The sequence below is a fragment of the Armigeres subalbatus genome, unplaced genomic scaffold (genome assembly GCF_024139115.2).
Source record: "Armigeres subalbatus isolate Guangzhou_Male unplaced genomic scaffold, GZ_Asu_2 Contig120, whole genome shotgun sequence".
Classification (NCBI taxonomy): Eukaryota; Metazoa; Arthropoda; class Insecta; order Diptera; family Culicidae; genus Armigeres; species Armigeres subalbatus.
This window is the reverse complement of record NW_026941957.1, coordinates 216,265-243,912: the sequence shown is the minus strand read 5'-3', so window position 1 is coordinate 243,912 and position 27,648 is coordinate 216,265. Positions and strand designations below refer to the sequence as shown.

Genomic DNA, 27,648 nt, shown 5'->3' with positions numbered 1-27,648 from the left:
CATGTTCGTAATAATGCAACAATAAGTTCGACTGCCCGGTCAAGCAATATTGCACCACTTAGAAACACCACCACTGGGGCAACGTTCTAGCCGAGATCGATTGTTGATAAACTGTGTCTTCTGAGCGGATGGTTTGACTGACAAACAATGGCTTAACGTAATCTGACCCAGTACAGATATTTGGCGGATTTCATAGACGAAAGTACTTAACATTATTCAAAGTTTACTGAAACCTTCAACGCATTTTCACTCGTCAGCCCTGGGAATGGCTATATTGGGGGACCAAATTTGCGCAATAGTAATCCCTATGCGGAACAGCTGTAGATGAAAGCGCGCGTTGAAACAATTGAGTTTTCCGAATCCACTGTCAATGAGAATGGTAGCATTGTTTCAATAGCGACTATTGATTGTTTTCTTGAAGGGAAGCTACAACATACGACGCACGAGCGCAACTTGAACTTGTTTTCGCCATGTTGGCTCTTACACAAGCGCGTTAGATTAACGGCCGGAGCCTAGTGCCACTCTTTGCACTCGCCACTGGCATTGCCAAACCATGTGATTATTTATCGCATCTATGAGGAAATTAAATTTTAAAACATATAACCGAAAAACTGTACAAAATTTCGCGAACACTCGTTTAATTGACACCCGCTCCGGCATCCCTAACACGGACATCAACTGTTGGTACCGCGCTGTTGGCTGATTTTTGCCTTTATTATTATTCGTTTACAAGCCACCCAGCCGTGTTAGTGTCCACACTACCTATCCGAGATGTCTGAAGTTGCCGCCGAAACTGCTGCCGCAGCGCCAGCTGCATCGCCAGCTAAAACCAAGAAGCCACGGGCCCCGAAAGGAGAAGGCAAGCCGAAGAAGCCATCGACTCACCCCCCGGTGAACGATATGGTTGTTGCAGCCATCAAAACCCTGAAGGAACGCAACGGTTCGTCCCTGCAGGCCATTAAGAAGTATATCGCTGCCAACTACAAATGCGATGTCGCCAAGCTTGCCCCATTCCTAAAGAAGGCCCTGAAGAATGGCGTCGAAAAGGGCAAGTTGGTCCAAACCAAGAGAACCGGAGCTTATGGTTCGTTCAACCTGAAAGCTGAGGCCAAGAAAGCCGCCGGAGAGAAGAAACCGAAGAAGGCCGGAGAGAAGAAACCCAAAAAGGCCGCTGGAGAGAAGAAGAAGGTAACCAAGAAGCCAGCCGGTGAGAAGAAGGCCAAAAAACCAGCAGGCGATAAGAAAGCCAAAAAACCTGCTGCGGCCAAGAAAGCTAAGGCTGCTGGTGCCAAAGACGCCAAGAAGGCAGGAGGTGTGAAGAAGGCTGCCCCCAAGCAGAAAGCAACCAAGCCTTCCAAGACTGCCGCCAAGAAGCCAAAGACCCCGAAGCCGAAGAAGGCCGCCCCGGCCAAGAAAGCTGCCCCGAAGAAGGCTGCCGCCAAGAAGTGAATTTGCCATTTCCAACGTTAACCGTACGGCACTGCACAGGAGTGCCATACCTGTTTACCCAATCAGTCCTTTTCAGGACTACCAATTTCGTTCCCACCAGAGAGTTATGACTGATGATTTTCCTATCACCATTCCACGCATGCCAAACGTTACATTTCGAGTTTGCCATTGATGAACATATCGCCAACCGAGTTTGCCATTGATGAACATAAAGCAACCTCAAAAGTCCAGGCTTTTTTTTCGGGCCATTTGCTACTGACTAGGGCACAGATTCACATGCGTTCCAAATCGAAAGCTCACAGTGCCAATAACTTCCCCTATCACCATTCCCCGCGCGTCGATCGTTACATCGATTTGCCAAAGCGTTTTCTGTTGACAATGATGCTGGAAATAATGCCGACAGAGTCCGTTCTCGGTTTTAAAGGATAACTCGTTCGTGCCAACGTTTTGTATGGGAGTCCGCTGATGAAAACACAGCAGCTTTCTCTCACGCGTAGGGGAGGGTGTCGGCCGTGTGAAAGGGAAAGATTGTGCTAATTAGTATGGCAATAGTTTGCTTCCTCAGCTTCGTGACGAAAAACAAAAATAATGTCCCTTCGAGGGCAGCTGCAAGAGGGGGTTTGCGAGAATTAGTTCTAATTTTCACTCTTTCTGGGAATGTATTCGGTGGCCCTGAAAAGGGCCGTTTTGAGGGGAAATATTGGAGTGCAATTTAACCTCCGAAACCGTAGAGAGTGCGTCCCTGCCGCTTCAGAGCGTAGACGACATCCATAGCGGTAACGGTCTTGCGCTTGGCATGTTCGGTGTAGGTGACAGCATCACGGATCACATTTTCCAGGAACACCTTCAGCACGCCGCGGGTTTCCTCATAGATGAGACCGGAGATACGCTTGACACCACCACGTCGAGCCAGACGACGAATGGCGGGCTTGGTGATACCCTGGATGTTATCACGCAGAACCTTGCGATGCCGCTTGGCGCCTCCTTTCCGAGTCCTTTGCCTCCCTTGCCACGTCCAGTCATGGTTGCTGTATGGTACTGTGCTCGAATACGGTTGAAACGAAACTAATGCTTTCCTATGGCGAGCGTTGCCTCTTTTATACCTCCGACAGGGGTTGGTTCTTCTTTCCGCTTTTATGCTGCTTATTCTTCCGTCGCTTGTGATTGGTTGAGCGCGACGACCGAAGCATATAAAAGGGAACGGCAGACGGGTGAGTCTCATTCTTTAACTTCGTTTCAACATACCCGTTTCGATAGGAAGGAAACCAATCAACTACAATGGCTCGTACCAAGCAAACCGCCCGTAAGTCCACCGGAGGAAAAGCTCCCCGCAAGCAGTTGGCTACCAAAGCCGCTCGCAAGAGCGCCCCAGCCACCGGCGGAGTCAAGAAGCCGCATCGTTATCGGCCAGGAACTGTTGCTCTGCGTGAGATCCGTCGCTACCAGAAGTCCACTGAGCTGCTGATCCGCAAGCTACCATTCCAGCGTTTGGTTCGTGAGATCGCACAGGACTTCAAGACCGATCTGCGCTTCCAGAGTTCGGCTGTTATGGCCCTTCAGGAAGCTAGCGAGGCCTATCTGGTTGGTTTGTTCGAAGATACCAACCTGTGCGCTATCCACGCCAAGCGTGTCACCATCATGCCCAAGGACATTCAACTGGCTCGGCGTATCCGCGGTGAACGTGCTTAAATTGATTTATTTTGCCACGCTGCACCATCTACAAACGGCCCTTTTCAGGGCCACTAAACACTTTTCAGAAAAGAGTTGACGGAATTTTCCTACCAATCAATCGACAAAAAATTACAGATCGAAAAAATGCTGCTGCCACCGCTCACTGTTCGAACAGGCAGCGAATCCGGGTAGCGAATTCGTTTCATTGCTTTCTCCTCTTACCACGTCACCGACGAAAGGAGCCGGGTAGCGACATACACATACGCATCGAACGTCATACACAAACGACAGATGAAACGGCAGAAAAACGTTAGCGGGACGAAACCAAGCACATAGGGATCACATCTTCAAACTAGTAAACATGAATGAACATGGTGCACTTTTGTTGTTCTGTCTGTAGAAATTTATTGCCCTGACCTAGTTATCGAATGAACATACCAATGCTGCACACACGACGCGCACTTCTGGCACACTCACTTGTACTGAAACCTCCAAATTCACTGCACTTTCCGGGATGGGAATCGAAACGAAACTGAACGACAGCTGGAGGCGGCTTTTATAGGGATGTGATATTAGGTAATCGAAGCAATTCGCAGTTCGATCGCATTCTTGAAACGGAAATCGCATGGTAGAGAAGAAAAACAAAAAGCATAACTCTTTAGCAGTGAAACAAGTGTTGTCGCCCTGAAAAGGACGGTTTTTGGGTGTGATGCGGGTGGTCAACGACTGGAGAAGCCACTTATGCCTTCTTTTCGGTCTTCTTGGGCAGCAGAACAGCCTGGATGTTTGGCAGCACACCACCCTGGGCGATGGTGACACCGGACAGCAGTTTGTTCAACTCTTCGTCGTTGCGGATGGCCAGCTGCAGATGGCGGGGAATGATTCTGGTCTTTTTGTTGTCACGAGCGGCGTTTCCTGCCAACTCGAGTACTTCAGCAGCCAGGTATTCCATCACGGCGGCCAAATAGACTGGTGCACCAGCACCCACACGCTCGGCATAGTTGCCCTTCCTGAGCAGACGGTGAATACGACCGACCGGGAACTGCAGTCCAGCGCGGTTGGAACGGGACTTTGCCTTTCCCTTGACTTTGCCTCCTTTGCCACGGCCAGACATTGTTGGGTAGTAGGGTTGTGTTTAAAGCGAACGACAAAACGACTTCAAAGCGTACGTAAACTGTACTGATACCGAACGGGCGAAGCGACGGGCATTATATACTCTCGTACCGCTGCGCCTGACTAATACAAGGGTGGAAAACATGAAGCAAGCGAAATAGCACGCACACCGAAGGGGAGGAACCGGAGCCGTGTGCCGTGTGGGTATAAAAGAGAACCACTACGGTCGGTTGGTATCAGTTTTCCTTTCAGTTTGAATCGAGACAAACCTCTATCCACTACGATGGCACCGAAAACCAGCGGAAAGGCCGCAAAGAAGTCCGGCAAGGCCCAGAAGAACATTGTCAAGGGCGACAAGAAGAAGAAGAAGCAACGCAGGAAGGAAAGCTACGCCATCTACATCTACAAGGTGTTGAAGCAAGTCCACCCGGACACTGGTGTCTCATCGAAGGCCATGAGCATCATGAACAGCTTTGTCAACGATATCTTCGAACGCATTGCCGCCGAAGCTTCCCGTCTGGCTCACTATAACAAGCGATCGACCATCACGTCCCGCGAAATTCAAACGGCTGTCCGTCTTTTGCTCCCCAGGAGAGTTGGCCAAGCACGCCGTCTCTGAAGGTACCAAGGCCGTTACCAAGTACACCAGCTCCAAGTAAATGATAATCGATGCTAACCAAAAGGCCCTTTTCAGGGCCACTATTACACTTGCGAAAAGAGTTTATTTTGGAATATGATTCTGTCTTTTGGCACGCTGAATGTGGCTGACAAGACAAGTATTGTTGGTTTTCAGCTCCGATATGGGGCCACCCGGCTACGCAAGAACACGCGACTGCAAACATCATAACGCTATAATGAATAAGATTGCCTTTCGTTCTGCATCGCTTTGGTAGTGTGTTCCGTTTCACTTGGCATAATGGTAAAACGAACGTCACTGTCAATGTCCCATCACGGAACTATCTGTATTGTGTATTCCATCCGAGCGTAATAAGCATGTTCATGATCAGTGGGTTATTTCAGTTTTCACCGCCTTTTCAAATCGATTGATGCATAAACTTACATCGTTAGTTTCGCATCGTTTTGTTAGTGTTTATTGTTTCACTTGGCACACGTTTGAACTGTTACTTTACTTTCCATTGGTGAAGCGTTGATAACATTGCTTCCTGTGTTTCCATCGCGTAGACACTATCAAGCGTCCACAACTCTGCTTGGTCGCATCTGCAGAGAAAAATAAACCAAAAGATAAAAAGCACATCCCATCAATCACGGGAGTTGTGATCACTCCAGCCAGTTGTAGCAACATATTGTCAAGCATATTATTTAGCATCGTGTGCGGTGGACATTCTTCGGCTTAGTTTAGTCTGGAGTTCTATTCGTTTTCACATACTTTAGCCTTTAACGAAGAAGAGCCGTTTGCTAAATGTACTATACACCCACTCGAAGGCACACATACGCTACTACTGCACTGTAAAGTATCGTCTTGGAACTATTTGCATGGTGTATTCCATCTGAACGTGATAAACATGTTAGCCATCTCATTGATGGGACCATTGGTGGCCATCTGAGCGGATGGTAGCTTTACGTGATCGGACCCCAGTCCAGACATATGTCGGTAATTATTCAAAGTAAACTAAACTAGACTCAGACGGTACACTCGAATCCAAGCTTGTTTGCTAAATGTACTATACCGCCATTCGCGAAAGAACACATAGTTGCAACCAACTAACTAGCGTATCGATGCGCTCCAAACTAATCCCTGAATGGGACTGCACTTGACTAGTACTGGTATGGAACTACTTCCAATTATGTGTTCCATCCAGGGTTGGAAAAATCAAATTTCAAAAAATCGAGGATGATCAAACTCACCCGCGATCTTACTTTAAGAATCGTTTGAAAATCATATCTTGATTTGAAGCACTTACCGTTAAATATTGAAAACTTTTTCCTTACTACCATGAAACCATAACGCCAAATAGAAGACATAACGGGACTGTTGACAATTAGCAGATCATAGTAAAGATTAATGTTTGAATGAAAATTCCGTGTTTATTATTGTTTGAGTACATAATTTGAGAACTCGCCTACTGTTTTCACGTGAAAAGTTTTCACATGAAAAAAGCAATCATTATCGTCTGATAATAATTCAGCACAACACTGGTTCCATCTGAAAGATATTAACATGTTCGTAATAATGCAACAATAAGTTCGACTGCCCGGTCAAGCAATATTGCACCACTTAGAAACATCACCACTGGGGCAACGTTCTAGCCGAGATCGATTGTTGATAAACTGTGTCTTCTGAGCGGATGGTTTGACTGACAAACAATGGCTTAACGTAATCTGACCCAGTACAGATATTTGGCGGATTTCATAGACGAAAGTACTTAACATTATTCAAAGTTTACTGAAACCTTCAACGCATTTTCACTCGTCAGCCCTGGGAATGCCTCTATTGGGGGACCAAATTTGCGCAATAGTAATCCCTATGCGGAACAGCTGTAGATGAAAGCGCGCGTTGAAACAATTGAGTTTTCCGAATCCACTGTCAATGAGAATGGTAGCATTGTTTCAATAGCGACTATTGATTGTTTTCTTGAAGGGAAGCTACAACATACGACGCACGAGCGCAACTTGAACTTGTTTTCGCCATGTTGGCTCTTACACAAGCGCGTTAGATTAACGGCCGGAGCCTAGTGCCACTCTTGCACTCGCCACTGGCATTGCCAAACCATGTGATTATTTATCGCATCTATGAGGAAATTAAATTTTAAAACATATAACCGAAAACTGTACAAAATCTCGCGAACACTCGTTTAATTGACACCCGCTCCGGCATCCCTAACACGGACATCAAATGTTAGTACCGCGCTGTTTGCTGATTTTTGCCTTTATTAATATTCGTTTACAAGCCACCCAGCCGTGTTAGTGTCCACACTACCTATCCGAGATGTCTGAAGTTGCCGCCGAAACTGCTGCCGCAGCGCCAGCTGCATCGTCAGCTAAAACCAAGAAGCCACGGGCCCCGAAAGGAGAAGGCAAGCCGAAGAAGCCATCGACTCACCCCCCGGTGAACGATATGGTTGTTGCAGCCATCAAAACCCTGAAGGAACGCAACGGTTCGTCCCTGCAGGCCATTAAGAAGTACATCGCTGCCAACTACAAATGCGATGTCGCCAAGCTTGCCCCATTCCTAAAGAAGGCCCTGAAGAATGGCGTCGAAAATGGCAAGTTCGTCCAAACCAAGGGAACCGGTGCCTCTGGATCGTTCAAACTGAAAGCTGAGGCCAAGAAAGCCGCCGGAGAGAAGAAACCGAAGAAGGCCGGAGAGAAGAAACCCAAAAAGGCCGCCGGAGAGAAGAAGAAGGTAACCAAGAAGCCAGCCGGTGAGAAGAAGGCCAAAAAACCAGCAGGCGATAAGAAAGCCAAAAAACCTGCTGCGGCCAAGAAAGCTAAGGCTGCTGGTGCCAAAGCCGCCAAGAAGGCAGGAGGTGTGAAGAAGGCTGTCCCCAAGCAGAAAGCAACCAAGCCTTCCAAGACTGCCGCCAAGAAGCCAAAGACCCCGAAGCCGAAGAAGGCCGCCCCGGCCAAGAAAGCTGCCCCGAAGAAGGCTGCCGCCAAGAAGTGAATTTGCCATTTCCAACGTTAACCGTACGGCACTGCACAGGAGTGCCATACCTGTTTACCCAATCAGTCCTTTTCAGGACTACCAATTTCGATCCCACCAGAGAGTTATGACTGATGATTTTCCTATCACCATTCCACGCATGCCAATCGTTACATTTCAAGTTTGCCATTGATGAACATAAAGCAACCTCAAAAGTCCAGGCTTTTTTTTCGGGCCATTTGCTACTGACTAGGGCACAGATTCACATGCGTTCCAAATCGAAAGCTCACAGTGCCAATAACTTCCCCTATCACCATTCCCCGCGCGTCGATCGTTACATCGATTTGCCAAAGCGTTTTCTGTTGACAATGATGCTGGAAATAATGCCGACAGAGTCCGTTCTCGGTTTTAAAGGATAACTCGTTCGTGCCAACGTTTTGGAGTCCGCTGATGAAAACACAGCAGCTTTCTCTCACGCGTAGGGGAGGGTGTCGGCGGTGTGAAAGGGAAAGATTGTACTAATTAGTATGGCAATAGTTTGCTTCCTCAGCTTCGTGACGAAAAACACAAATAATGTCCCTTCGAGGGCAGCTGCAAGAGGGGGTTTGCGAGAATTAGTTCTAATTTTCACTCTTTCTGGGAATGTATTCGGTGGCCCTGAAAAGGGCCGTTTTGAGGGGAAATATTGGAGTGCAATTTAACCTCCGAAACCGTAGAGAGTGCGTCCCTGCCGCTTCAGAGCGTAGACGACATCCATAGCGGTAACGGTCTTGCGCTTGGCATGTTCGGTGTACGTGACAGCATCACGGATCACATTTTCCAGGAACACCTTCAGCACGCCGCGGGTTTCCTCATAGATGAGACCGGAGATACGCTTGACACCACCACGTCGAGCCAGACGACGAATGGCGGGCTTGGTGATACCCTGGATGTTATCACGCAGAACCTTGCGATGCCGCTTGGCGCCTCCTTTTCCGAGTCCTTTGCACTCCCTTGCCACGTCCAGTCATGGTTGCTGTATGGTACTGTGCTCGAATACGGTTGAAACAAAACTAATGCTTTCCTATGGCGAGCGTTGCCTCTTTTATACCTCCGACAGGGGTTGGTTCTTCTTTCCGCTTTTATGCTGCTTATTCTTCCGTCGCTTGTGATTGGTTGAGCGCGACGACCGAAGCATATAAAAGGGAACGGCAGACGGGTGAGTCTCATTCTTTAACTTCGTTTCAACATACCCGTTTCGATAGGAAGGAAACCAATCAACTACAATGGCTCGTACCAAGCAAACCGCCCGTAAGTCCACCGGAGGAAAAGCTCCCCGCAAGCAGTTGGCTACCAAAGCCGCTCGCAAGAGCGCCCCAGCCACCGGCGGAGTCAAGAAGCCGCATCGTTATCGGCCAGGAACTGTTGCTCTGCGTGAGATCCGTCGCTACCAGAAGTCCACTGAGCTGCTGATCCGCAAGCTACCATTCCAGCGTTTGGTTCGTGAGATTGCACAGGACTTCAAGACCGATCTGCGCTTCCAGAGCTCGGCTGTTATGGCCCTTCAGGAAGCTAGCGAGGCCTATCTGGTTGGTTTGTTCGAAGATACCAACCTGTGCGCTATCCACGCCAAGCGTGTCACCATCATGCCCAAGGACATTCAACTGGCTCGGCGTATCCGCGGTGAACGTGCTTAAATTGATTTATTTTGCCACGCTGCACCATCTACAAACGGCCCTTTTCAGGGCCACTAAACACTTTTCAGAAAAGAGTTGACGGAATTTTCCTACCAATCAATCGACAAAAATTACAGATCGAAAAAAAAATGCTGCTGCCACCGCTCACTGTTCGAACAGGCAGCGAATCCGGGTAGCGAATTCGTTTCATTGCTTTCTCCTCTTACCACGTCACCGACGAAAGGAGCCGGGTAGCGACATACACATACGCATCGAACGTCATACACAAACGACAGATGAAACGGCAGAAAAACGTTAGCGGGACGAAACCAAGCACATAGGGATCACATCTTCAAACTAGTAAACATGAATGAACATGGTGCACTTTTGTTGTTCTGTCTGTAGAAATTTATTGCCCTGACCTAGTTATCGAATGAACATACCAATGCTGCACACGACGCGCACTTCTGGCACACTCACTTGTACTGAAACCTCCAAATTCACTGCACTTTCCGGGATGGGAATCGAAACGAAACTGAACGACAGCTGGAGGCGGCTTTTATAGGGATGTGATATTAGGTAATCGAAGCAATTCGCAGTTCGATCGCATTCTTGAAACGGAAATCGCATGGTAGAGAAGAAAAACAAAAAGCATAACTCTTTAGCAGTGAAACAAGTGTTGTCGCCCTGAAAAGGACGGTTTTTGGGTGTGATGCGGGTGGTCAACGACTGGAGAAGCCACTTATGCCTTCTTTTCGGTCTTCTTGGGCAGCAGAACAGCCTGGATGTTTGGCAGCACACCACCCTGGGCGATGGTGACACCGGACAGCAGTTTGTTCAACTCTTCGTCGTTGCGGATGGCCAGCTGCAGATGGCGGGGAATGATTCTGGTCTTTTTGTTGTCACGAGCGGCGTTTCCTGCCAACTCGAGTACTTCAGCAGCCAGGTATTCCATCACGGCCGCCAAATAGACTGGTGCACCAGCACCCACACGCTCGGCATAGTTGCCCTTCCTGAGCAGACGGTGAATACGACCGACCGGGAACTGCAGTCCAGCGCGGTTGGAACGGGACTTTGCCTTTCCCTTGACTTTGCCTCCTTTGCCACGGCCAGACATTGTTGGGTAGTAGGGTTGTGTTTAAAGCGAACGACAAAACGACTTCAAAGCGTACGTAAACTGTACTGATACCGAACGGGCGAAGCGACGGGCATTATATACTCTCGTACCGCTGCGCCTGACTAATACAAGGGTGGAAAACATGAAGCAAGCGAAATAGCACGCACACCGAAGGGAGGAACCGGAGCCGTGTGCCGTGTGGGTATAAAAGAGAACCACTACGGTCGGTTGGTATCAGTTTTCCTTTCAGTTTGAATCGAGACAAACCTCTATCCACTACGATGGCACCGAAAACCAGCGGAAAGGCCGCAAAGAAGTCCGGCAAGGCCCAGAAGAACATTGTCAAGGGCGACAAGAAGAAGAAGAAGCAACGCAGGAAGGAAAGCTACGCCATCTACATCTACAAGGTGTTGAAGCAAGTCCACCCGGACACTGGTGTCTCATCGAAGGCCATGAGCATCATGAACAGCTTTGTCAACGATATCTTCGAACGCATTGCCGCCGAAGCTTCCCGTCTGGCTCACTATAACAAGCGATCGACCATCACGTCCCGCGAAATTCAAACGGCTGTCCGTCTTTTGCTCCCAGGAGAGTTGGCCAAGCACGCCGTCTCTGAAGGTACCAAGGCCGTTACCAAGTACACCAGCTCCAAGTAAATGATAATCGATGCTAACCCAAAAGGCCCTTTTTCAGGGCCACTATTACACTGCGAAAAGAGTTTATTTTGGAATATGATTCTGTCTTTTGGCACGCTGAATGTGGCTGACAAGACAAGTATTGTTGGTTTTCAGCTCCGATATGGGGGCCACCCGGCTACGCAAGAACACGCGACTGCAAACATCATAACGCTATAATGAATAAGATTGCCTTTCGTTCTGCATCGCTTTGGTAGTGTGTTCCGTTTCACTTGGCATAATGGTAAAACGAACGTCAGCATCTCGCTTGGTCGCCGGGGCATTGTGATCTCAAGCATACATTTGGCATCGTTTGCCGGGGATAATCTACAGTTTCGCTTCCGAGAGTTCTACTCTACATCCTAAGGCCTATAATGACGATGAGACGTTTGCTCAATGAATCATACACCGACTCGAAAGCACACATACGGCAACTACTGCTGCACTGTCAATGTCCCATCACGGAACTATCTGTATTGTGTATTCCATCCGAGCGTAATAAGCATGTTCATGATCAGTGGGTTATTTCAGTTTTCACCGCCTTTTCAAATCGATTGATGCATAAACTTACATCGTTAGTTTCGCATCGTTTTGTTAGTGTTTATTGTTTCACTTGGCACACGTTTGAACTGTTACTTTACTTTCCATTGGTGAAGCGTTGATAACATTGCTTCCTGTGTTTCCATCGCGTAGACACTATCAAGCGTCCACAACTCTGCTTGGTCGCATCTGCAGAGAAAAATAAACCAAAAGATAAAAGCACATCCCATCAATCACGGGAGTTGTGATCACTCCAGCCAGTTGTAGCAACATATTGTCAAGCATATTATTTAGCATCGTGTGCGGTGGACATTCTTCGGCTTAGTTTAGTCTGGAGTTCTATTCGTTTTCACATACTTTAGCCTTTAACGAAGAAGAGCCGTTTGCTAAATGTACTATACACCCACTCGAAGGCACACATACGCTACTACTGCACTGTAAAGTATCGTCTTGGAACTATTTGCATGGTGTATTCCATCTGAACGTGATAAACATGTTAGCCATCTCATTGATGGGACCATTGGTGGCCATCTGAGCGGATGGTAGCTTTACGTGATCGGACCCCAGTCCAGACATATGTCGGTAATTATTCAAAGTAAACTAAACTAGACTCAGACGGTACACTCGAATCCAAGCTTGTTTGCTAAATGTACTATACCGCCATTCGCGAAAGAACACATAGTTGCAACCAACTAACTAGCGTATCGATGCGCTCCAAACTAATCCCCGAATGGGACTGCACTTGACTAGTACTGGTATGGAACTACTTCCAATTATGTGTTCCATCCAGGGTTGGAAAAAATCAAATTTTAAAAAAATCGAGGATGATCAAACTCACCCGCGATCTTACTTTAAGAATCGTTTGAAAATCATATCTTGATTTGAAGCACTTACCGTTAAATATTGAAAACTTTTTCCTTACTACCATGAAACCATAACGCCAAATAGAAGACATAACGGGACTGTTGACAATTAGCAGATCATAGTAAAGATTAATGTTTGAATGAAAATTCCGTGTTTATTATTGTTTGAGTACATAATTTGAGAACTCGCCTACTGTTTTCACGTGAAAAGTTTTCACATGAAAAAAGCAATCATTATCGTCTGATAATAATTCAGCACAACACTGGTTCCATCTGAAAGATATTAACATGTTCGTAATAATGCAACAATAAGTTCGACTGCCCGGTCAAGCAATATTGCACCACTTAGAAACATCACCACTGGGGCAACGTTCTAGCCGAGATCGATTGTTGATAAACTGTGTCTTCTGAGCGGATGGTTTGACTGACAAACAATGGCTTAACGTAATCTGACCCAGTACAGATATTTGGCGGATTTCATAGACGAAAGTACTTAACATTATTCAAAGTTTACTGAAACCTTCAACGCATTTTCACTCGTCAGCCCTGGGAATGCCTCTATTGGGGACCAAATTTGCGCAATAGTAATCCCTATGCGGAACAGCTGTAGATGAAAGCGCGCGTTGAAACAATTGAGTTTTCCGAATCCACTGTCAATGAGAATGGTAGCATTGTTTCAATAGCGACTATTGATTGTTTTCTTGAAGGGAAGCTACAACATACGACGCACGAGCGCAACGAACTTGTTTTCGCCATGTTGGCTCTTACACAAGCGCGTTAGATTAACGGCCGGAGCCTAGTGCCACTCTTGCACTCGCCACTGGCATTGCCAAACCATGTGATTATTTATCGCATCTATGAGGAAATTAAATTTTAAAAACATATAACCGAAAAACTGTACAAAATCTCGCGAACACTCGTTTAATTGACACCGCTCCGGCATACCTAACACGGACATCAAATGTTAGTACCGCGCTGTTTGCTGATTTTTGCCTTTATTAATATTCGTTTACAAGCCACCCAGCCGTGTTAGTGTCCACACTACCTATCCGAGATGTCTGAAGTTGCCGCCGAAACTGCTGCCGCAGCGCCAGCTGCATCGTCAGCTAAAACCAAGAAGCCACGGGCCCCGAAAGGAGAAGGCAAGCCGAAGAAGCCATCGACTCACCCCCCGGTGAACGATATGGTTGTTGCAGCCATCAAAACCCTGAAGGAACGCAACGGTTCGTCCCTGCAGGCCATTAAGAAGTACATCGCTGCCAACTACAAATGCGATGTCGCCAAGCTTGCCCCATTCCTAAAGAAGGCCCTGAAGAATGGCGTCGAAAATGGCAAGTTCGTCCAAACCAAGGGAACCGGTGCCTCTGGATCGTTCAAACTGAAAGCTGAGGCCAAGAAAGCCGCCGGAGAGAAGAAACCGAAGAAGGCCGGAGAGAAGAAACCCAAAAAGGCCGCCGGAGAGAAGAAGAAGGTAACCAAGAAGCCAGCCGGTGAGAAGAAGGCCAAAAACCAGCAGGCGATAAGAAAGCCAAAAACCTGCTGCGGCCAAGAAAGCTAAGGCTGCTGGTGCCAAAGCCGCCAAGAAGGCAGGAGGTGTGAAGAAGGCTGTCCCCAAGCAGAAAGCAACCAAGCCTTCCAAGACTGCCGCCAAGAAGCCAAAGACCCTGAAGCCGAAGAAGGCCGCCCTGGCCAAGAAAGCTGCCCTGAAGAAGGCTGCCGCCAAGAAGTGAATTTGCCATTTCCAACGTTAACCGTACGGCACTGCACATGAGTGCCATACCTGTTTACCCAATCAGTCCTTTTCAGGACTACCAATTTCGATCCACCAGAGAGTTATGACTGATGATTTTCCTATCACCATTCCACGCATGCCAATCGTTACATTTCAAGTTTGCCATTGATGAACATAAAGCAACCTCAAAAGTCCAGGCTTTTTTTCGGGCCATTTGCTACTGACTAGGGCACAGATTCACATGCGTTCCAAATCGAAAGCTCACAGTGCCAATAACTTCCCTATCACCATTCCCCGCGCGTCGATCGTTACATCGATTTGCCAAAGCGTTTTCTGTTGACAATGATGCTGGAAATAATGCCGACAGAGTCCGTTCTCGGTTTTAAAGGATAACTCGTTCGTGCCAACGTTTTGGAGTCCGCTGATGAAAACACAGCAGCTTTCTCTCACGCGTAGGGGAGGTGTCGGCGGTGTGAAAGGGAAAGATTGTACTAATTAGTATGGCAATAGTTTGCTTCCTCAGCTTCGTGACGAAAAACACAAATAATGTCCCTTCGAGGGCAGCTGCAAGAGGGGTTTGCGAGAATTAGTTCTAATTTTCACTCTTTCTGGGAATGTATTCGGTGGCCCTGAAAAGGGCCGTTTTGAGGAAATATTGGAGTGCAATTTAACCTCCGAAACCGTAGAGAGTGCGTCCCTGCCGCTTCAGAGCGTAGACGACATCCATAGCGGTAACGGTCTTGCGCTTGGCATGTTCGGTGTAGGTGACAGCATCACGGATCACATTTTCCAGGAACACCTTCAGCACGCCGCGGGTTTCCTCATAGATGAGACCGGAGATACGCTTGACACCACCACGTCGAGCCAGACGACGAATGGCGGGCTTGGTGATACCCTGGATGTTATCACGCAGAACCTTGCGATGCCGCTTGGCGCCTCCTTTTCCGAGTCCTTTGCCTCCCTTGCCACGTCCAGTCATGGTTGCTGTATGGTACTGTGCTCGAATACGGTTGAAACGAAACTAATGCTTTCCTATGGCGAGCGTTGCCTCTTTTATACCTCCGACAGGGGTTGGTTCTTCTTTCCGCTTTTATGCTGCTTATTCTTCCGTCGCTTGTGATTGGTTGAGCGCGACGACCGAAGCATATAAAGGGAACGGCAGACGAGCGAGTCTCATTCTTTAACTTCGTTTCAACATACCCGTTTCGATAGGAAGGAAACCAATCAACTACAATGGCTCGTACCAAGCAAACCGCCCGTAAGTCCACCGGAGAAAAGCTCCCCGCAAGCAGTTGGCTACCAAAGCCGCTCGCAAGAGCGCCCCAGCCACCGGCGAGTCAAGAAGCCGCATCGTTATCGGCCAGGAACTGTTGCTCTGCGTGAGATCCGTCGCTACCAGAAGTCCACTGAGCTGCTGATCCGCAAGCTACCATTCCAGCGTTTGGTTCGTGAGATCGCACAGGACTTCAAGACCGATCTGCGCTTCCAGAGCTCGGCTGTTATGGCCCTTCAGGAAGCTAGCGAGGCCTATCTGGTTGGTTTGTTCGAAGATACCAACCTGTGCGCTATCCACGCCAAGCGTGTCACCATCATGCCCAAGGACATTCAACTGGCTCGGCGTATCCGCGGTGAACGTGCTTAAATTGATTTATTTTGCCACGCTGCACCATCTACAAACGGCCCTTTTCAGGGCCACTAAACACTTTTCAGAAAAGAGTTGACGGAATTTTCCTACCAATCAATCGACAAAAAATAACAGATCGAAAAAAAAATGCTGCTGCCACCGCTCACTGTTCGAACAGGCAGCGGATCCGGGTAGCGAATTCGTTTCATTGCTTTCTCCTCTTACGATGACACCGACGAAAGGAGCCGGGTAGCGACATACACATACGCATCGAACGTCATACACAAACGACAGATGAAACGGCAGAAAAACGTTAGCGGGACGAAACCAAGCACATAGGGATCACTTCTTCAAACTAGTAAACATGAATGAACATGGTGCACTTTTGTTGTTCTGTCTGTAGAAATTTATTGCCCTGACCTAGTTATCGAATGAACATACCAATGCTGCACACACGACGCGCACTTCTGGCACACTCACTTGTACTGAAACCACCAAATTCACTGCACTTTCCGGGATGGGAATCGAAACGAAACTGAACGACAGCTGGAGGCGGCTTTTATAGGGATGTGATATTAGGTAATCGAAGCAATTCACAGTTCGATCGCATTCTTGAAACGGAAATCGCATGGTAGAGAAAAAACAAAAGCATAACTCTTTAGCAGTGAAACAAGTGTTGTCGCCCTGAAAAGGGCGGTTTTGGGTGTGATGCGGGTGGTCAACGACTGGAGAAGCCACTTATGCCTTCTTTTCGGTCTTCTTGGGCAGCAGAACAGCCTGGATGTTTGGCAGCACACCACCCTGGGCGATGGTGACACCGGACAGCAGTTTGTTCAACTCTTCGTCGTTGCGGATGGCCAGCTGCAGATGGCGGGGAATGATTCTGGTCTTTTGTTGTCACGAGCGGCGTTTCCTGCCAACTCGAGTACTTCAGCAGCCAGGTATTCCATCACGGCGGCCAAATAGACTGGTGCACCAGCACCCACACGCTCGGCATAGTTGCCCTTCCTGAGCAGACGGTGAATACGACCGACCGGGAACTGCAGTCCAGCGCGGTTGGAACGGGACTTTGCCTTTCCCTTGACTTCTTTGCCTCCTTTGCCACGGCCAGACATTGTTGGGTAGTAGGGTTGTGTTTAAAGCGAACGACAAAACGACTTCAAAGCGTACGTAAACTGTACTGATACCGAACAGGCGAAGCGACGGGCATTATATACTCTCGTACCTCTGCGCCTGACTAATACAAGAGTGGAAAACATGAAGCAGGCGAAATAGCACGCACACCGAAGGGGAGGAACCGGAGCCGTGTGCCGTGTGGGTATAAAGAGAACCACTACGGTCGGTTGGTATCAGTTTTCCTTTCAGTTTGAATCGAGACAAACCTCTATCCACTACGATGGCACCGAAAACCAGCGGAAAGGCCGCAAAGAAGTCCGGCAAGGCCCAGAAGAACATTGTCAAGGGCGACAAGAAGAAGAAGAAGCAACGCAGGAAGGAAAGCTACGCCATCTACATCTACAAGGTGTTGAAGCAAGTCCACCCGGACACTGGTGTCTCATCGAAGGCCATGAGCATCATGAACAGCTTTGTCAACGATATCTTCGAACGCATTGCCGCCGAAGCTTCCCGTCTGGCTCACTATAACAAGCGATCGACCATCACGTCCCGCGAAATGCAAACGGCTGTCCGTCTTTGCTCCCAGGAGCGTTGGCAAAGCACGCCGTCTCTGAAGGTACCAAGGCCGTTACCAAGTACACCAGCTCCAAGTAAATGATAATCGATGCTAACCCAAAAGGCCCTTTTCAGGGCCACTATTACACTTGCGAAAAGAGTTTATTTTGGAATATGATTCTGTCTTTTGGCACGCTGAATGTGGCTGGCAAGACAAGTATTGTTGGTTTTCAGCTCCGATATGGGGGCAACCCGGCTACGCAAGAACACGCGACTGCAAACATCATAACGCTATAATGAATAAGATTGCCTTTCGTTCTGCATCGCTTTGGTAGTGTGTTCCGTTTCACTTGGCATAATGGTAAAACGAACGTCAGCATCTCGCTTGGTCGCCGGGGCATTGTGATCTCAAGCATACATTTGGCATCGTTTGTCGGGGATAATCTACAGTTTCGCTTCCGAGAGTTCTACTCTACATCCTAAGGCCTATAATGACGATGAGACGTTTGCTCAATGAATCATACACCGACTCGAAAGCACACATACGGCAACTACTGCTGCACTGTCAATGTCCCATCACGGAACTATCTGTATTGTGTATTCCATCCGAGCGTAATAAGCATGTTCATGATCAGTGGGTTATTTCAGTTTTCACCGCCTTTTCAAATCGATTGATGCATAAACTTACATCGTTAGTTTCGCATCGTTTTGTTAGTGTTTATTGTTTCACTTGGCACACGTTTGAACTGTTACTTTCCATTGGTGAAGCTTTGACAACATTGCTTCCTGTGTTTCCATCGCGTAAACACTATCAAGCGTCCACTACTCTGCTTGGTCGCATCTGCAGAGAAAAATAAACCAAAAGATAAAAAGCACATCCCATCAATCACGGGGAGTTGTAATCGCTCCAGCCAGTTTTAGCAACAGATTGTCAAGCATATTATTGATTAGACTACTCCACACATCCATCCATCCACCTATCTATCTATCCTATCTATCCTATCTAACCTATCTATCCTATCCAGTGTTGTAAAATGTCATTTGCATTCGTTTGCATATTTTTCCCAGAACTTTTTTCAGGAGTTAGCTATCAACTCCTGAAGTATGGCGAACTGATAGCGCTTAAATGTGCCTACAACTTCGTCTAACAAGACATTGCTGTAAATATGTAATCTGAGGCGTGGGAGGCAAAATGTCATTCAAATGACATTATGTCAAATGACACGTGACATTTTGGAGAGTTCTGACTATCCAGCATCAGATGTTATATTTAGAGTAATGTACCCTTGGACAAAAATATAGCCCTACTCAAGCGATATAAGTAAATCTAAAATTATGAAGTAAATTTGGTTTCTGAAGAAAGTTATGAACAAATTAGTCAAATGACATGCAGATGACATTTTACAAGCCTGATCCTATCTATCCTATCTATCCTATCTATCCTATCTATCCTATCTATCCTATCTATCCTATCTATCTATCTATGCCGCGATCCCCCAGGATGCTGCGACTACTCCGCTGGTGGAGGGAGAGGACGGCTGTGCTGTGCATATGCACTTCTTCTAAAATTCCCGACTACCGGCGGCTATCGCAGAGGACGTTTTCGTGCATTGTGCCGACTTCGTTATCGGGTTGCAGAGGTGTTCCGGCAGTTCCGGTGGTGCACTTTTTTGGCAGAGAAATATCTAATTTCGTGCGACCAAATACTAAGTGGATCAAGCTTTATTCCAGACAAGCGCGTTATTCCAAAGAAGGTGTCATTTATTCTCCCTCCCCATATATTTATCTGGGCAGATGCGTGCTTTAAAAGAAGGAAGTATTCACTCTTTTTCATAAATCCGGACAAGCAGATGCTTCAAAAAGGTGTCGTATACTCTTTCGCATTTGTTTGGGCAATTGCGTGCTTTGAAAGAAGGAGGCATTCACTCTCTCGCATTATTCTGGGCAAGCACGCTTTACAAGAAGGTGACATTTACTCCCCCATCTTATTCCGAGTAAGTGCTTAATTTGAAAGAAAAAAGTAATTTACCCTCTCGCATCAACATTATTTGTTGCTGAGGATATTTATATCAGTTTCATAGACAGAACATGTATTAAAGAAAAAAAATGATTACCGTGACCTGCCCTAATTCCGCGCATCGCCTAATACCGTAAAGTAAAGTTTTCATAAAAAATCCGAACCAGGGTATCATGGACATCATATTATTTTTTTCCAAGTTCGTGTATTTGGTAGGCTCAGGCGTGTATAACACTTTACGGAGCCATAGTTCTTTGCGATATATACAATCAATATCATTTAATTTTTCAGTTAGTAAGAGAGGGGTAGAAGACAGCGTACTTGTGGTGACTCGAGGTTAGTTTACAATGTTTAAGGATGGACAGGGCTAAGGATTTGGGATCAGGGAATTTCAGCTTCTCATCCGGGTATTTGGCGTCAGGGACGATGTGGCGTGTCGTCGTGCTCGAGGAATGGTTCGACTGGGAGCATCTTCCGGATGGCAGAGCTATGGTGCTCTACGGAACAGAAAGCAGAGACTAAACACAAAAAAAAAACTTTGAAGAAAGAAAAAAAACTATTAGATTTTGATATCAGAAGCACAAAGAAAACTATAAATGGCCTGCATATAGACCACATCACGATCTCCCAAAACACCTCGAACTTCCCTGAAGTTTTGTTTACCTCGGGCCACTAGGGTATCCAATAATTGCTCTCTGGAGGCGTCATTTTCCGAGCAGGACCAAACTGCGTGATCGATGTCATCATAACCGGCTCCGCACCTACATAAGTTGCTATCGACAAGGTTTATTCTGTACAGATGTGCGTTTAGTGAATAGTGATTAGACATAAGTCTCGACATCATGCGAATGAAGCCTCGACTTAAGTCCTCACCTCTGAACCACGCTCGCCCAGAAACTTTTGGAACTATAGAAAATAGCCACCGTCCAAGTTCGTTGTGTGTCCAATTATTTTGCCAACTTTGAAGAGTACTCTGACGGACTAATGGGAAAAACTCGTTGCTCGAGAATTGTCTATCATAAACCTCACCTTCCTGTGCGCCCACCTTTGCCAGCGAGTCTGCCTTCTCATTGCCGTAGATTGAGCAGTGAGAAGGGACCCAAACAAAGGTAATCTTGAATGATCTTTCGACCAAAACACGCATCTGCTCTCTTATGTTTGTAAGAAAGTAAGATGCGTGCTTAACGGGTTTCATCGACCGGAGTGCCTCGATAGAACTAAGACTATCCGAAAAGATGAAATAATGGTCTACGGGCTGATTGGAAATTATCCCCAAAGCGAAGCTAATTGCTGCCAGCTCAGCAACATAAACCGAACACGGTTCCTGAAGTTTTTGAAAGGTGGTTGAAGTCACATTGAAAACACCGAAGCCAGTGGATCCGTTGATGCGAGAACCATCAGTGAAATATCTGTTGTTGCAATTGACATGTTCATATTTTTCAGAAAAAAGTGAGGGAATAGATATTTGTCGAAGATGATCTGGTATTCCTTGAACCCGAATAAAACAAAACCGCAAGTTATATTGTTCAAACTGTACAAAAACAATACAATTTATGGGTAACAATTAAAAATATTGTTCTTTTATTGTACGATGTGTAATACAAATTGAACAATCTATTGTATTTGTGTGTGTGTGTGTTCAATCCAACCCCACTGTCTGGTAGTGGTATTATGGAAGAAAAATGACTGTAGTTGCCTACAATCGTTTTTAGCCCGGGAGTTGGAAGGTGATAGCTCTGTTGCGATCCGGTGACCCATTTCAGAAGGTTTGGTAACTCACAACCATTCCGAGGTCACTTTCACCATCAACAAGCCCCGCATAAACATATTGCCAATATCATATGGATAATGGGATTATGTTTACACTTCCATCATTTAAACAATCTTGTAATAAGCTTCGTAATTACACCATAATTACAAGATTATTTTGTAGACGGCGCGTATTTAATTATGTGTACTATAAGTTCATAATATTTAGATCTTACCTCGAATATATGGTGACTTCCTGCGATTTCGTTCTACTGGATCGTGACTTGCTTTCGTTATCTGCAATGATAAATCTGTAATTCTGGTTTTTTTTCTCAATGTTTCTTATACTTATTATCACCATTTCGATTTTTATTTACAGTTTTTACACTTTTACATAATAACAATTAACTTTCCTTAGTTGGATTCATCAGATTCTATTTTACACACATTTTTCTTTTGCTTTTATTTGACCAACTCTCATTTTTATTTAATTTTTATTCTACATACATTCCATTTCTATCTTGTACTATTCCTCTATATCCGATTCAGATTCTTCTTCGCTCCCTAATCTCTTATAAATTTCTTCTGCTTGTTTTTTTAATTTGTCTTTATCCTTTATCAACTGTAACCATTGTTCTTCAGCAATTTCTGGTAATTTTTCCTTATCCTCTTTCAAGCTATCGTTCCACGTTTTTGCAGGTCGCCCTCGTTTTTTCATACAAAACTGTAATTTTTTCGCTACTTTAAGTGGGTGTCCTTCCGGCCTTCTCTCTATATGTCCCCAGTATTTGATTCTCATGACCCTAACTTTCTTGACTGCTGTCTTTCCATCCAATAGTTTAGAAACTGTTATCCTTCCCTTCGGTCTGTTTCTGGAGTATCTTAACATTTCTTTTAATATTTGCAATTCATATCTGTTAATCGATTTCCTATTTCTCTTTACTACTGCTGCTGCTTTTAGTCCGTATGTAATAGCTGGCGAAATAACTGTATTATAAATTAGTTTGGAGAGGACCCATGGTGGCTTGTATCGTCTTATAAACTCTATGATAATTTTGCTACTGCCTATCGCTTGCCTGCACCTCTTCCTTGTTGTCTGTGGCCTCTCTAGGGTGTCAGTTAGGAATGTACCTAGATATCTCATATTTTTCACTACTGAATAGCTTTTTCCATCTAAACTAATCGATTCTGGAATGTTCCTATCTGCAAGTGGCCAGCGTATCATAATTTGAGTTTTATCTACATAAATTTCTAATCCTGTTTTTTCTAGTTCTTCTTTTAGTAGCATAATGATTGCTTATATCTGCTTCAATGATGTGGCGATTATTAATAGGTCATCTGCGAAGGCTAACACTACTGGAAGTTTGCTTTTATTTGATTCTAGTAGATTCAAGCTTGGGTAGCTCTTCTTAGTTTCCTTCAATACTTTCTTGATTATTAGGGTAAAAATACATGGAGACAGAGGGCAACTTTGCTTGATACCCTTTCCTTTTTCTCTTTCCTCTGAGTACACTCCTTCCCATAACACACAGGTACGCTCAGTGCTCAAAGCTTCCATCACCCTATTTATGAGATGGCTTGGCACATTTAGTTCCTCTAGTATTTGTTGTACCTATTAGGATTATTGGAAGAATATTACGTTATATTCAAAAATAATTTTATTTCTGTGTAAATTATAAAATAATATCATTTACAATCTTCTACTCACCGAGGAAATTTCTACGAAATCAAAAGCTTTTTTTATATCAATCGATGTAAGAATGATTGACTTTCCGCTATTCCAATATTCCTCCAAGTATCTTCTTGTGAAAAACATTTGATCATCCGTTGATCTGTTCTGCGTGAATGCTGTTTGATGATACCCAGGATCGCCTGCATATTCTCGTAATCTCTTTACCAACCATCTCGCATAAATTTTATAACCGATATTGCTTATTGTAATCCTTCTATAATCTCCTGTCTCTTTCGCTGATTTTGTCTTTGGTATTGGGACTTGATACGACTGCTTCCATTGTTCCGGCATTTTGTTCGTTGTCCAAACTCGTTTTATAACCCTGTAGATCTCGTCTATACTGGCTTCATCGCTGTATTTCAAAAACTCGTTTTTAACTCCATCTAGACCCGCTGCTTTTCCGTTTGCAAGCTCTCGAACAATTGCCTCAATTTCTGGTTTTGTTGGAGATTCCGATAGCTCTTCTCTGTCTAATTTTACTTCTAGTTGTTGCCCTATCGTTTTATCTAGTTCAGCAGTCCATTTTTTCATGGAGATTGGTGGTTTTTTTGCTATTTTTCTCCTAACAAATTGTCGCAGGAATCTATATGATCTTTTGATTCGTTCTCCTGCTTCATAGTCTTGTAATTCAATTTAAAAAATAAATATTTTTTTCTCGTTGTGTTCCTTTACTTTTGCTAGATATTCATGTCTCCTACAATTCACATTTTCTTTGTGACAATCCGTTCCCACGCCTTTTTCTTTCGCAAACCTCATTTGTTTCTTGCTTTCATCAATGCAGCTAAAGCCTTTTTCTCTTAGGTGTCATCGAAAGTTTTACCTTTCTTAGTACCTTTTTTGCACAATTATTAACTTTTTCTACTACCCTGCTATAAGCTTCTGTGATAGAACATTTTTCCATTTCTAGTGGGCCATAGCTCTGCAGTTCTTCGTGGTACGCTTTTCTTTGTTCTTTGTGTTGTAGATTACTTGGATTAGTTGGTTTAGTAAGCTTCTTTTCCTTGATATCTTTTTTCCATTGTGCTGTATTTAACCCTATCATTAGCATTTTGTGATCTGTCTGAAATGTGGTCCAATTAGCTCTAACATATTTAATTTTAACTACTGTATCTTCTGAAGCTAATACATGATCTATTTGTGAACTATGTCGAGTGCTTGCCCAAGTTACTAACACGGATTTATCGTATCTCATAGAAACTACGTTCATCTTATGAATTTTTAAAAATATTTTCATGTGTTCGCCGTTATCATTTGTTATGTGGTGTCCAATAAATTTCCCTAACCTATTCAGTTCCTCTTCTTCTGCATCCTCTTTTCCTATTTGGGAATTGAAATCTCCCAATATTATCATTTGCTGCTTTTTTGGATTTCCGTTTACATATGCTCCCAAATTGGCATAGAATGAGTTGGCAGTTGTATTTGGAGCGTGTACATTCACCAACAACCAATCTTCTTTTACTCCTTCATACTGAACTATAGCTGACATTATGTTTTTATTCACATTTTTAACATTCTTCACACTAGCCTTCCCGTTTTTTCGCCTTAATATGGCTAGTCCTCTCATGTTATTGTTGTTTCTGCGGTCTGCTATCCACCATTCATAATTGAAAGTATCTATTTTTGTTCCTGACACATTGACTTCTTGTAGAACTGCAATGTCAATGGCGGCTTTATGCAGTTCCTCGTCGATCTCCTTTCTTTTTGATAGTTGACAGCATCCTCTCACATTTATCGAAGCTATTTTAAGAACGGAATTTGTTATTCCTTCTTCCTTGTTATAGTCCTGTAATTGAGTTTCATTCCAAAAGAATAGACCAAATAAATCTAGTATCAAATCTTTCTTCTTGTTTGTGTTGTTTATTTAATAGGATTATATTCAAATATATTTGCCCATTTGTTTTGTTTACCAATCTTTTGTTTAGTCTAATATTAGAAAATAATTAGGCTTTAAGTTAGCCTTTTAATTTAGGGTAGGTCAGATTAGACCAAAAAGGACTTAAGTTTAATCAAAGAAACACTTATTTTCTACTTTTATTTAAGTAGGCGTAGCAGATTTTTAAAATGAAAATTTCATTCCATTGATTACTTTTGTTATGTCTCATATAGAAATGAATTTAAGTCAGTTCAGCCAAGCTTGTCGGGCAATATTCATTTTTGCTATTGCCTTTCAAATGATTCTTCTTTTAAAATTATTTGTGTCCCACTTCAACCTCTAGGAATATTGCAATTATTAAAATACAATAAATGTCATCCTCGTGTTGACATTATTGAGTGCCCATCCATATTAAACTGAAAATCGGAATTGCGACCACAGTTGTAGCAATTCTTAATAAAAATGTATCTTCGTTGATTACCTTATCCCTTTGTTGATTGCATATTTATTAGGGCAAGGTAGAAGTAAAGTAATTGAATTCCATTATGAATGACTTACCATGTGATCGCGTTTCGATGAATTTTCAGCTCTTCCTTCAACTGCTGATTTCTCCGTGTTGTGTCCTTTTTGTTTTTGTATCACCATTTCAACGCTGTCTATTTGGCTTTCCCCATTCAAGTTCATTTGAAGAAGATTGATTTCTCCATGTCCTGCTCTATTTTCCTTTGGTTCGAAAACACCTCCTAACCCGTTCTGTTCAAATATATTCACTGTTTTCTGCCACGTGTCAGCTATCTTTTTCCAAATTTCTCTAGTCGGTTTCATTATTTGTGTCTCTTCGTTTCCCTGTAGCTTCAACAAATCAGTTTTCAATGCTTCTGGCAATTCGGAAAATTCTTTGGCTCCTGGGTTTATTCCACTTAATTGATGGCTGACTGCCCACAGATAACTATCTTTACCTTCCACTATCCTTCTTACTTTCAGTCGTTTATCCTCTACTGTTATCCAATATATTTTGTTCAATACTTTTATTTTCTCACATTCTTCAAATCCTGTGATTCTGTCTGCATTTATCGACAAGTTCTGTTCTTTCGTATTTCTCTTATCGTTAGCTAAATGAACTACATTGTTGTTCCAGACGCTATCGTAATGGTTTATTCCGTTGAAATACAATTGAACTGTCCTTCCTTCTCCATTGCCATGCGTATAACGCAAGGAAGCGTATCGAGGGTTGAACACCAATATATTCACCCCCAATAAATCCTTTACTGCCAATATAGATTCGGTACCTGCCCACGTACCTTCCTTCTCCAAGTCTTGCAGAAATTTTATAATTTTTTCTTCGTCCGTTCCATAGTTATTGTACTCCATCAGAGTTGCAATTTCTCCCAGCAGGACATCTCTCATTCGTTCTTTATGATTTTGCAGATGCTGCACCACGGCCTTTCTCAACTCCGCTGATTTGTTTCGGAATTTGGTATCGAATGTCGTCCATCCTGTCATCTGCTGGATAACCGAATAGAAAAAGCAATTTCCGTCTCCTGGCACGCTTATCACATCAACACTTCCACTGTAGCACTTCTTATTAACTTTCTCCATTTTTCCGATCACTGTACTAAGTTTGCCACTAACTTGCTTGAATTATGCGTCACTTTTGATACTTGTTCGCGCGATTTGTCAAGTTCATTGCGATTTCGCGCTTTTTTGATATCTCGGGTACTTATTCAAAAGGACGTATGTGATTTTGTAAACAAAGATTCAAACGTCAATTTATCCAAGCACTCCCACGCAAACCATCACCACAGACAGGTAGGGGAAGCCTTCGGCTACCGGTTGGTGGTGTTGGTTTGCGTGGGAGTATCATCAGATTGGACAAATCGACGTTTGAATCTTTGTTTACAAAATCACATACGTCCTTTTGAATAAGTACCCGAGATATAACGGAATGAATACGAAAAGTTTTCGGAAGATATCAAGTGATCTTTTCTGGCATCACTAGTATTTAATTCATTCATCAACATAACGGTAGTTGCCATAGCGACAGCAATTCTCTTTTACAGCTACTCGCTCGCTTCCTCCCAATTCTGAAGATAACTTCCCTTGCACCCTGAGGATGCATGTGCAAGACAAGAACAAGAAATCCCGCTCACTCCCACATATAACATGAAGTGTGTTTATCTCCAGGCACCTCATTATAGTATTTAGACGTGCTGGATATAATAATAAATCTCAATTTTGTATCTTCTCATTCACCCATACAAGCATGAAATGTGCATTATGTTGCGTGACACGCGACGCAACGCTCCGAAATAAATGTGTAACAAAAAAGAGTGAGAGTAAAATTTTGATGTCTCCCTCTCTAACATTCCCAATCTCCCTTCACTACCCATTCTGCAAAATGAAAAAGCTTAGCCCCGTTATTTTTCAGTTTCTTCCGTAGTTACCATATTTAATCCGTGATGAATCAGATAAAAAAGAAAGCGTAAATAGAAGCCATTTTCAACTTCATCGTAAACTCATTCCAAAGGGGAAACTAAACCTTCTAGTAGGTATTTTCAGTTTGG

The 27,648-nt window shown here is 44.5% G+C and overlaps 8 protein-coding genes and 5 pseudogenes across 8 annotated transcripts; 7 read left to right on the top strand and 6 right to left on the bottom strand.

The window, feature by feature from the left end:
- The first annotated feature begins 736 nt into the window (after nt 1-736).
- On the top strand, nt 737-1,534 carry LOC134202377 (histone H1-like). The gene has a single exon (XM_062677387.1). It carries the CDS (start codon nt 772-774, stop codon nt 1,447-1,449), a length of 678 nt encoding a protein of 225 aa, XP_062533371.1. The 5' UTR covers nt 737-771; the 3' UTR covers nt 1,450-1,534.
- A 601-nt stretch (nt 1,535-2,135) lies between these two features.
- LOC134202385 (histone H4-like) lies at nt 2,136-2,472 on the bottom strand (annotated as a pseudogene).
- A 1,324-nt stretch (nt 2,473-3,796) lies between these two features.
- Nucleotides 3,797-4,314, bottom strand: LOC134202381 (histone H2A). Its single transcript, XM_062677390.1, has one exon. The coding sequence runs from the start codon at nt 4,232-4,234 to the stop codon at nt 3,860-3,862; it is 375 nt and encodes a 124-aa protein (XP_062533374.1). The 5' UTR covers nt 4,235-4,314; the 3' UTR covers nt 3,797-3,859.
- A 76-nt stretch (nt 4,315-4,390) lies between these two features.
- LOC134202383 (histone H2B-like) lies at nt 4,391-4,852 on the top strand. Its single transcript, XM_062677393.1, has one exon. The coding sequence runs from the start codon at nt 4,517-4,519 to the stop codon at nt 4,850-4,852; it is 336 nt and encodes a 111-aa protein (XP_062533377.1). The 5' UTR covers nt 4,391-4,516.
- Nucleotides 4,853-7,141: 2,289 nt separating this feature from the next.
- LOC134202376 (histone H1-like) lies at nt 7,142-7,943 on the top strand. Its single transcript, XM_062677386.1, has one exon. The coding sequence runs from the start codon at nt 7,181-7,183 to the stop codon at nt 7,856-7,858; it is 678 nt and encodes a 225-aa protein (XP_062533370.1). The 5' UTR covers nt 7,142-7,180; the 3' UTR covers nt 7,859-7,943.
- Nucleotides 7,944-10,171: 2,228 nt separating this feature from the next.
- LOC134202382 (histone H2A) lies at nt 10,172-10,677 on the bottom strand. Its single transcript, XM_062677392.1, has one exon. It carries the CDS (start codon nt 10,607-10,609, stop codon nt 10,235-10,237), a length of 375 nt encoding a protein of 124 aa, XP_062533376.1. The 5' UTR covers nt 10,610-10,677; the 3' UTR covers nt 10,172-10,234.
- A 157-nt stretch (nt 10,678-10,834) lies between these two features.
- On the top strand, nt 10,835-11,290 carry LOC134202380 (histone H2B). The gene has a single exon (XM_062677389.1). The coding sequence runs from the start codon at nt 10,891-10,893 to the stop codon at nt 11,263-11,265; it is 375 nt and encodes a 124-aa protein (XP_062533373.1). The 5' UTR covers nt 10,835-10,890; the 3' UTR covers nt 11,266-11,290.
- Nucleotides 11,291-13,701: 2,411 nt separating this feature from the next.
- LOC134202375 (histone H1-II-like) lies at nt 13,702-14,416 on the top strand (annotated as a pseudogene).
- Nucleotides 14,417-15,072: 656 nt separating this feature from the next.
- Nucleotides 15,073-15,428, bottom strand: LOC134202384 (histone H4). The gene has a single exon (XM_062677394.1). It carries the CDS (start codon nt 15,395-15,397, stop codon nt 15,086-15,088), a length of 312 nt encoding a protein of 103 aa, XP_062533378.1. The 5' UTR covers nt 15,398-15,428; the 3' UTR covers nt 15,073-15,085.
- Nucleotides 15,429-15,651: 223 nt separating this feature from the next.
- Nucleotides 15,652-16,127, top strand: LOC134202378 (histone H3-like; annotated as a pseudogene).
- A 626-nt stretch (nt 16,128-16,753) lies between these two features.
- On the bottom strand, nt 16,754-17,157 carry LOC134202374 (histone H2A-like; annotated as a pseudogene).
- A 223-nt stretch (nt 17,158-17,380) lies between these two features.
- LOC134202370 (histone H2B-like) lies at nt 17,381-17,812 on the top strand (annotated as a pseudogene).
- A 6,180-nt stretch (nt 17,813-23,992) lies between these two features.
- LOC134202387 (uncharacterized) lies at nt 23,993-26,683 on the bottom strand. Its single transcript, XM_062677395.1, has 2 exons — nt 25,643-26,683; nt 23,993-24,994 (listed from the first exon to the last, which is right to left on the bottom strand). Exons 1-2 carry the CDS (start codon nt 26,681-26,683, stop codon nt 23,993-23,995), a joined length of 2,043 nt encoding a protein of 680 aa, XP_062533379.1.
- Nucleotides 26,684-27,648: the final 965 nt, after the last annotated feature.

Coding starts and splice junctions, on each gene's coding strand:
- LOC134202377 (XM_062677387.1), top strand. CDS start 772: ATGTCTGAAGTTGCCGCCGAAACTGCTGCCGCAGCGCCAGCTGCATCG.
- LOC134202381 (XM_062677390.1), bottom strand. CDS start 4,234: ATGTCTGGCCGTGGCAAAGGAGGCAAAGTCAAGGGAAAGGCAAAGTCC.
- LOC134202383 (XM_062677393.1), top strand. CDS start 4,517: ATGGCACCGAAAACCAGCGGAAAGGCCGCAAAGAAGTCCGGCAAGGCC.
- LOC134202376 (XM_062677386.1), top strand. CDS start 7,181: ATGTCTGAAGTTGCCGCCGAAACTGCTGCCGCAGCGCCAGCTGCATCG.
- LOC134202382 (XM_062677392.1), bottom strand. CDS start 10,609: ATGTCTGGCCGTGGCAAAGGAGGCAAAGTCAAGGGAAAGGCAAAGTCC.
- LOC134202380 (XM_062677389.1), top strand. CDS start 10,891: ATGGCACCGAAAACCAGCGGAAAGGCCGCAAAGAAGTCCGGCAAGGCC.
- LOC134202384 (XM_062677394.1), bottom strand. CDS start 15,397: ATGACTGGACGTGGCAAGGGAGGCAAAGGACTCGGAAAAGGAGGCGCC.
- LOC134202387 (XM_062677395.1), bottom strand. CDS start 26,683: ATGGAGAAAGTTAATAAGAAGTGCTACAGTGGAAGTGTTGATGTGATA. Junction 24,995..25,642: donor CATCGAAACGCGATCACATG/GTAAGTCATTCA, acceptor ACTCAATTACAG/GACTATAACAAGGAAGAAGG.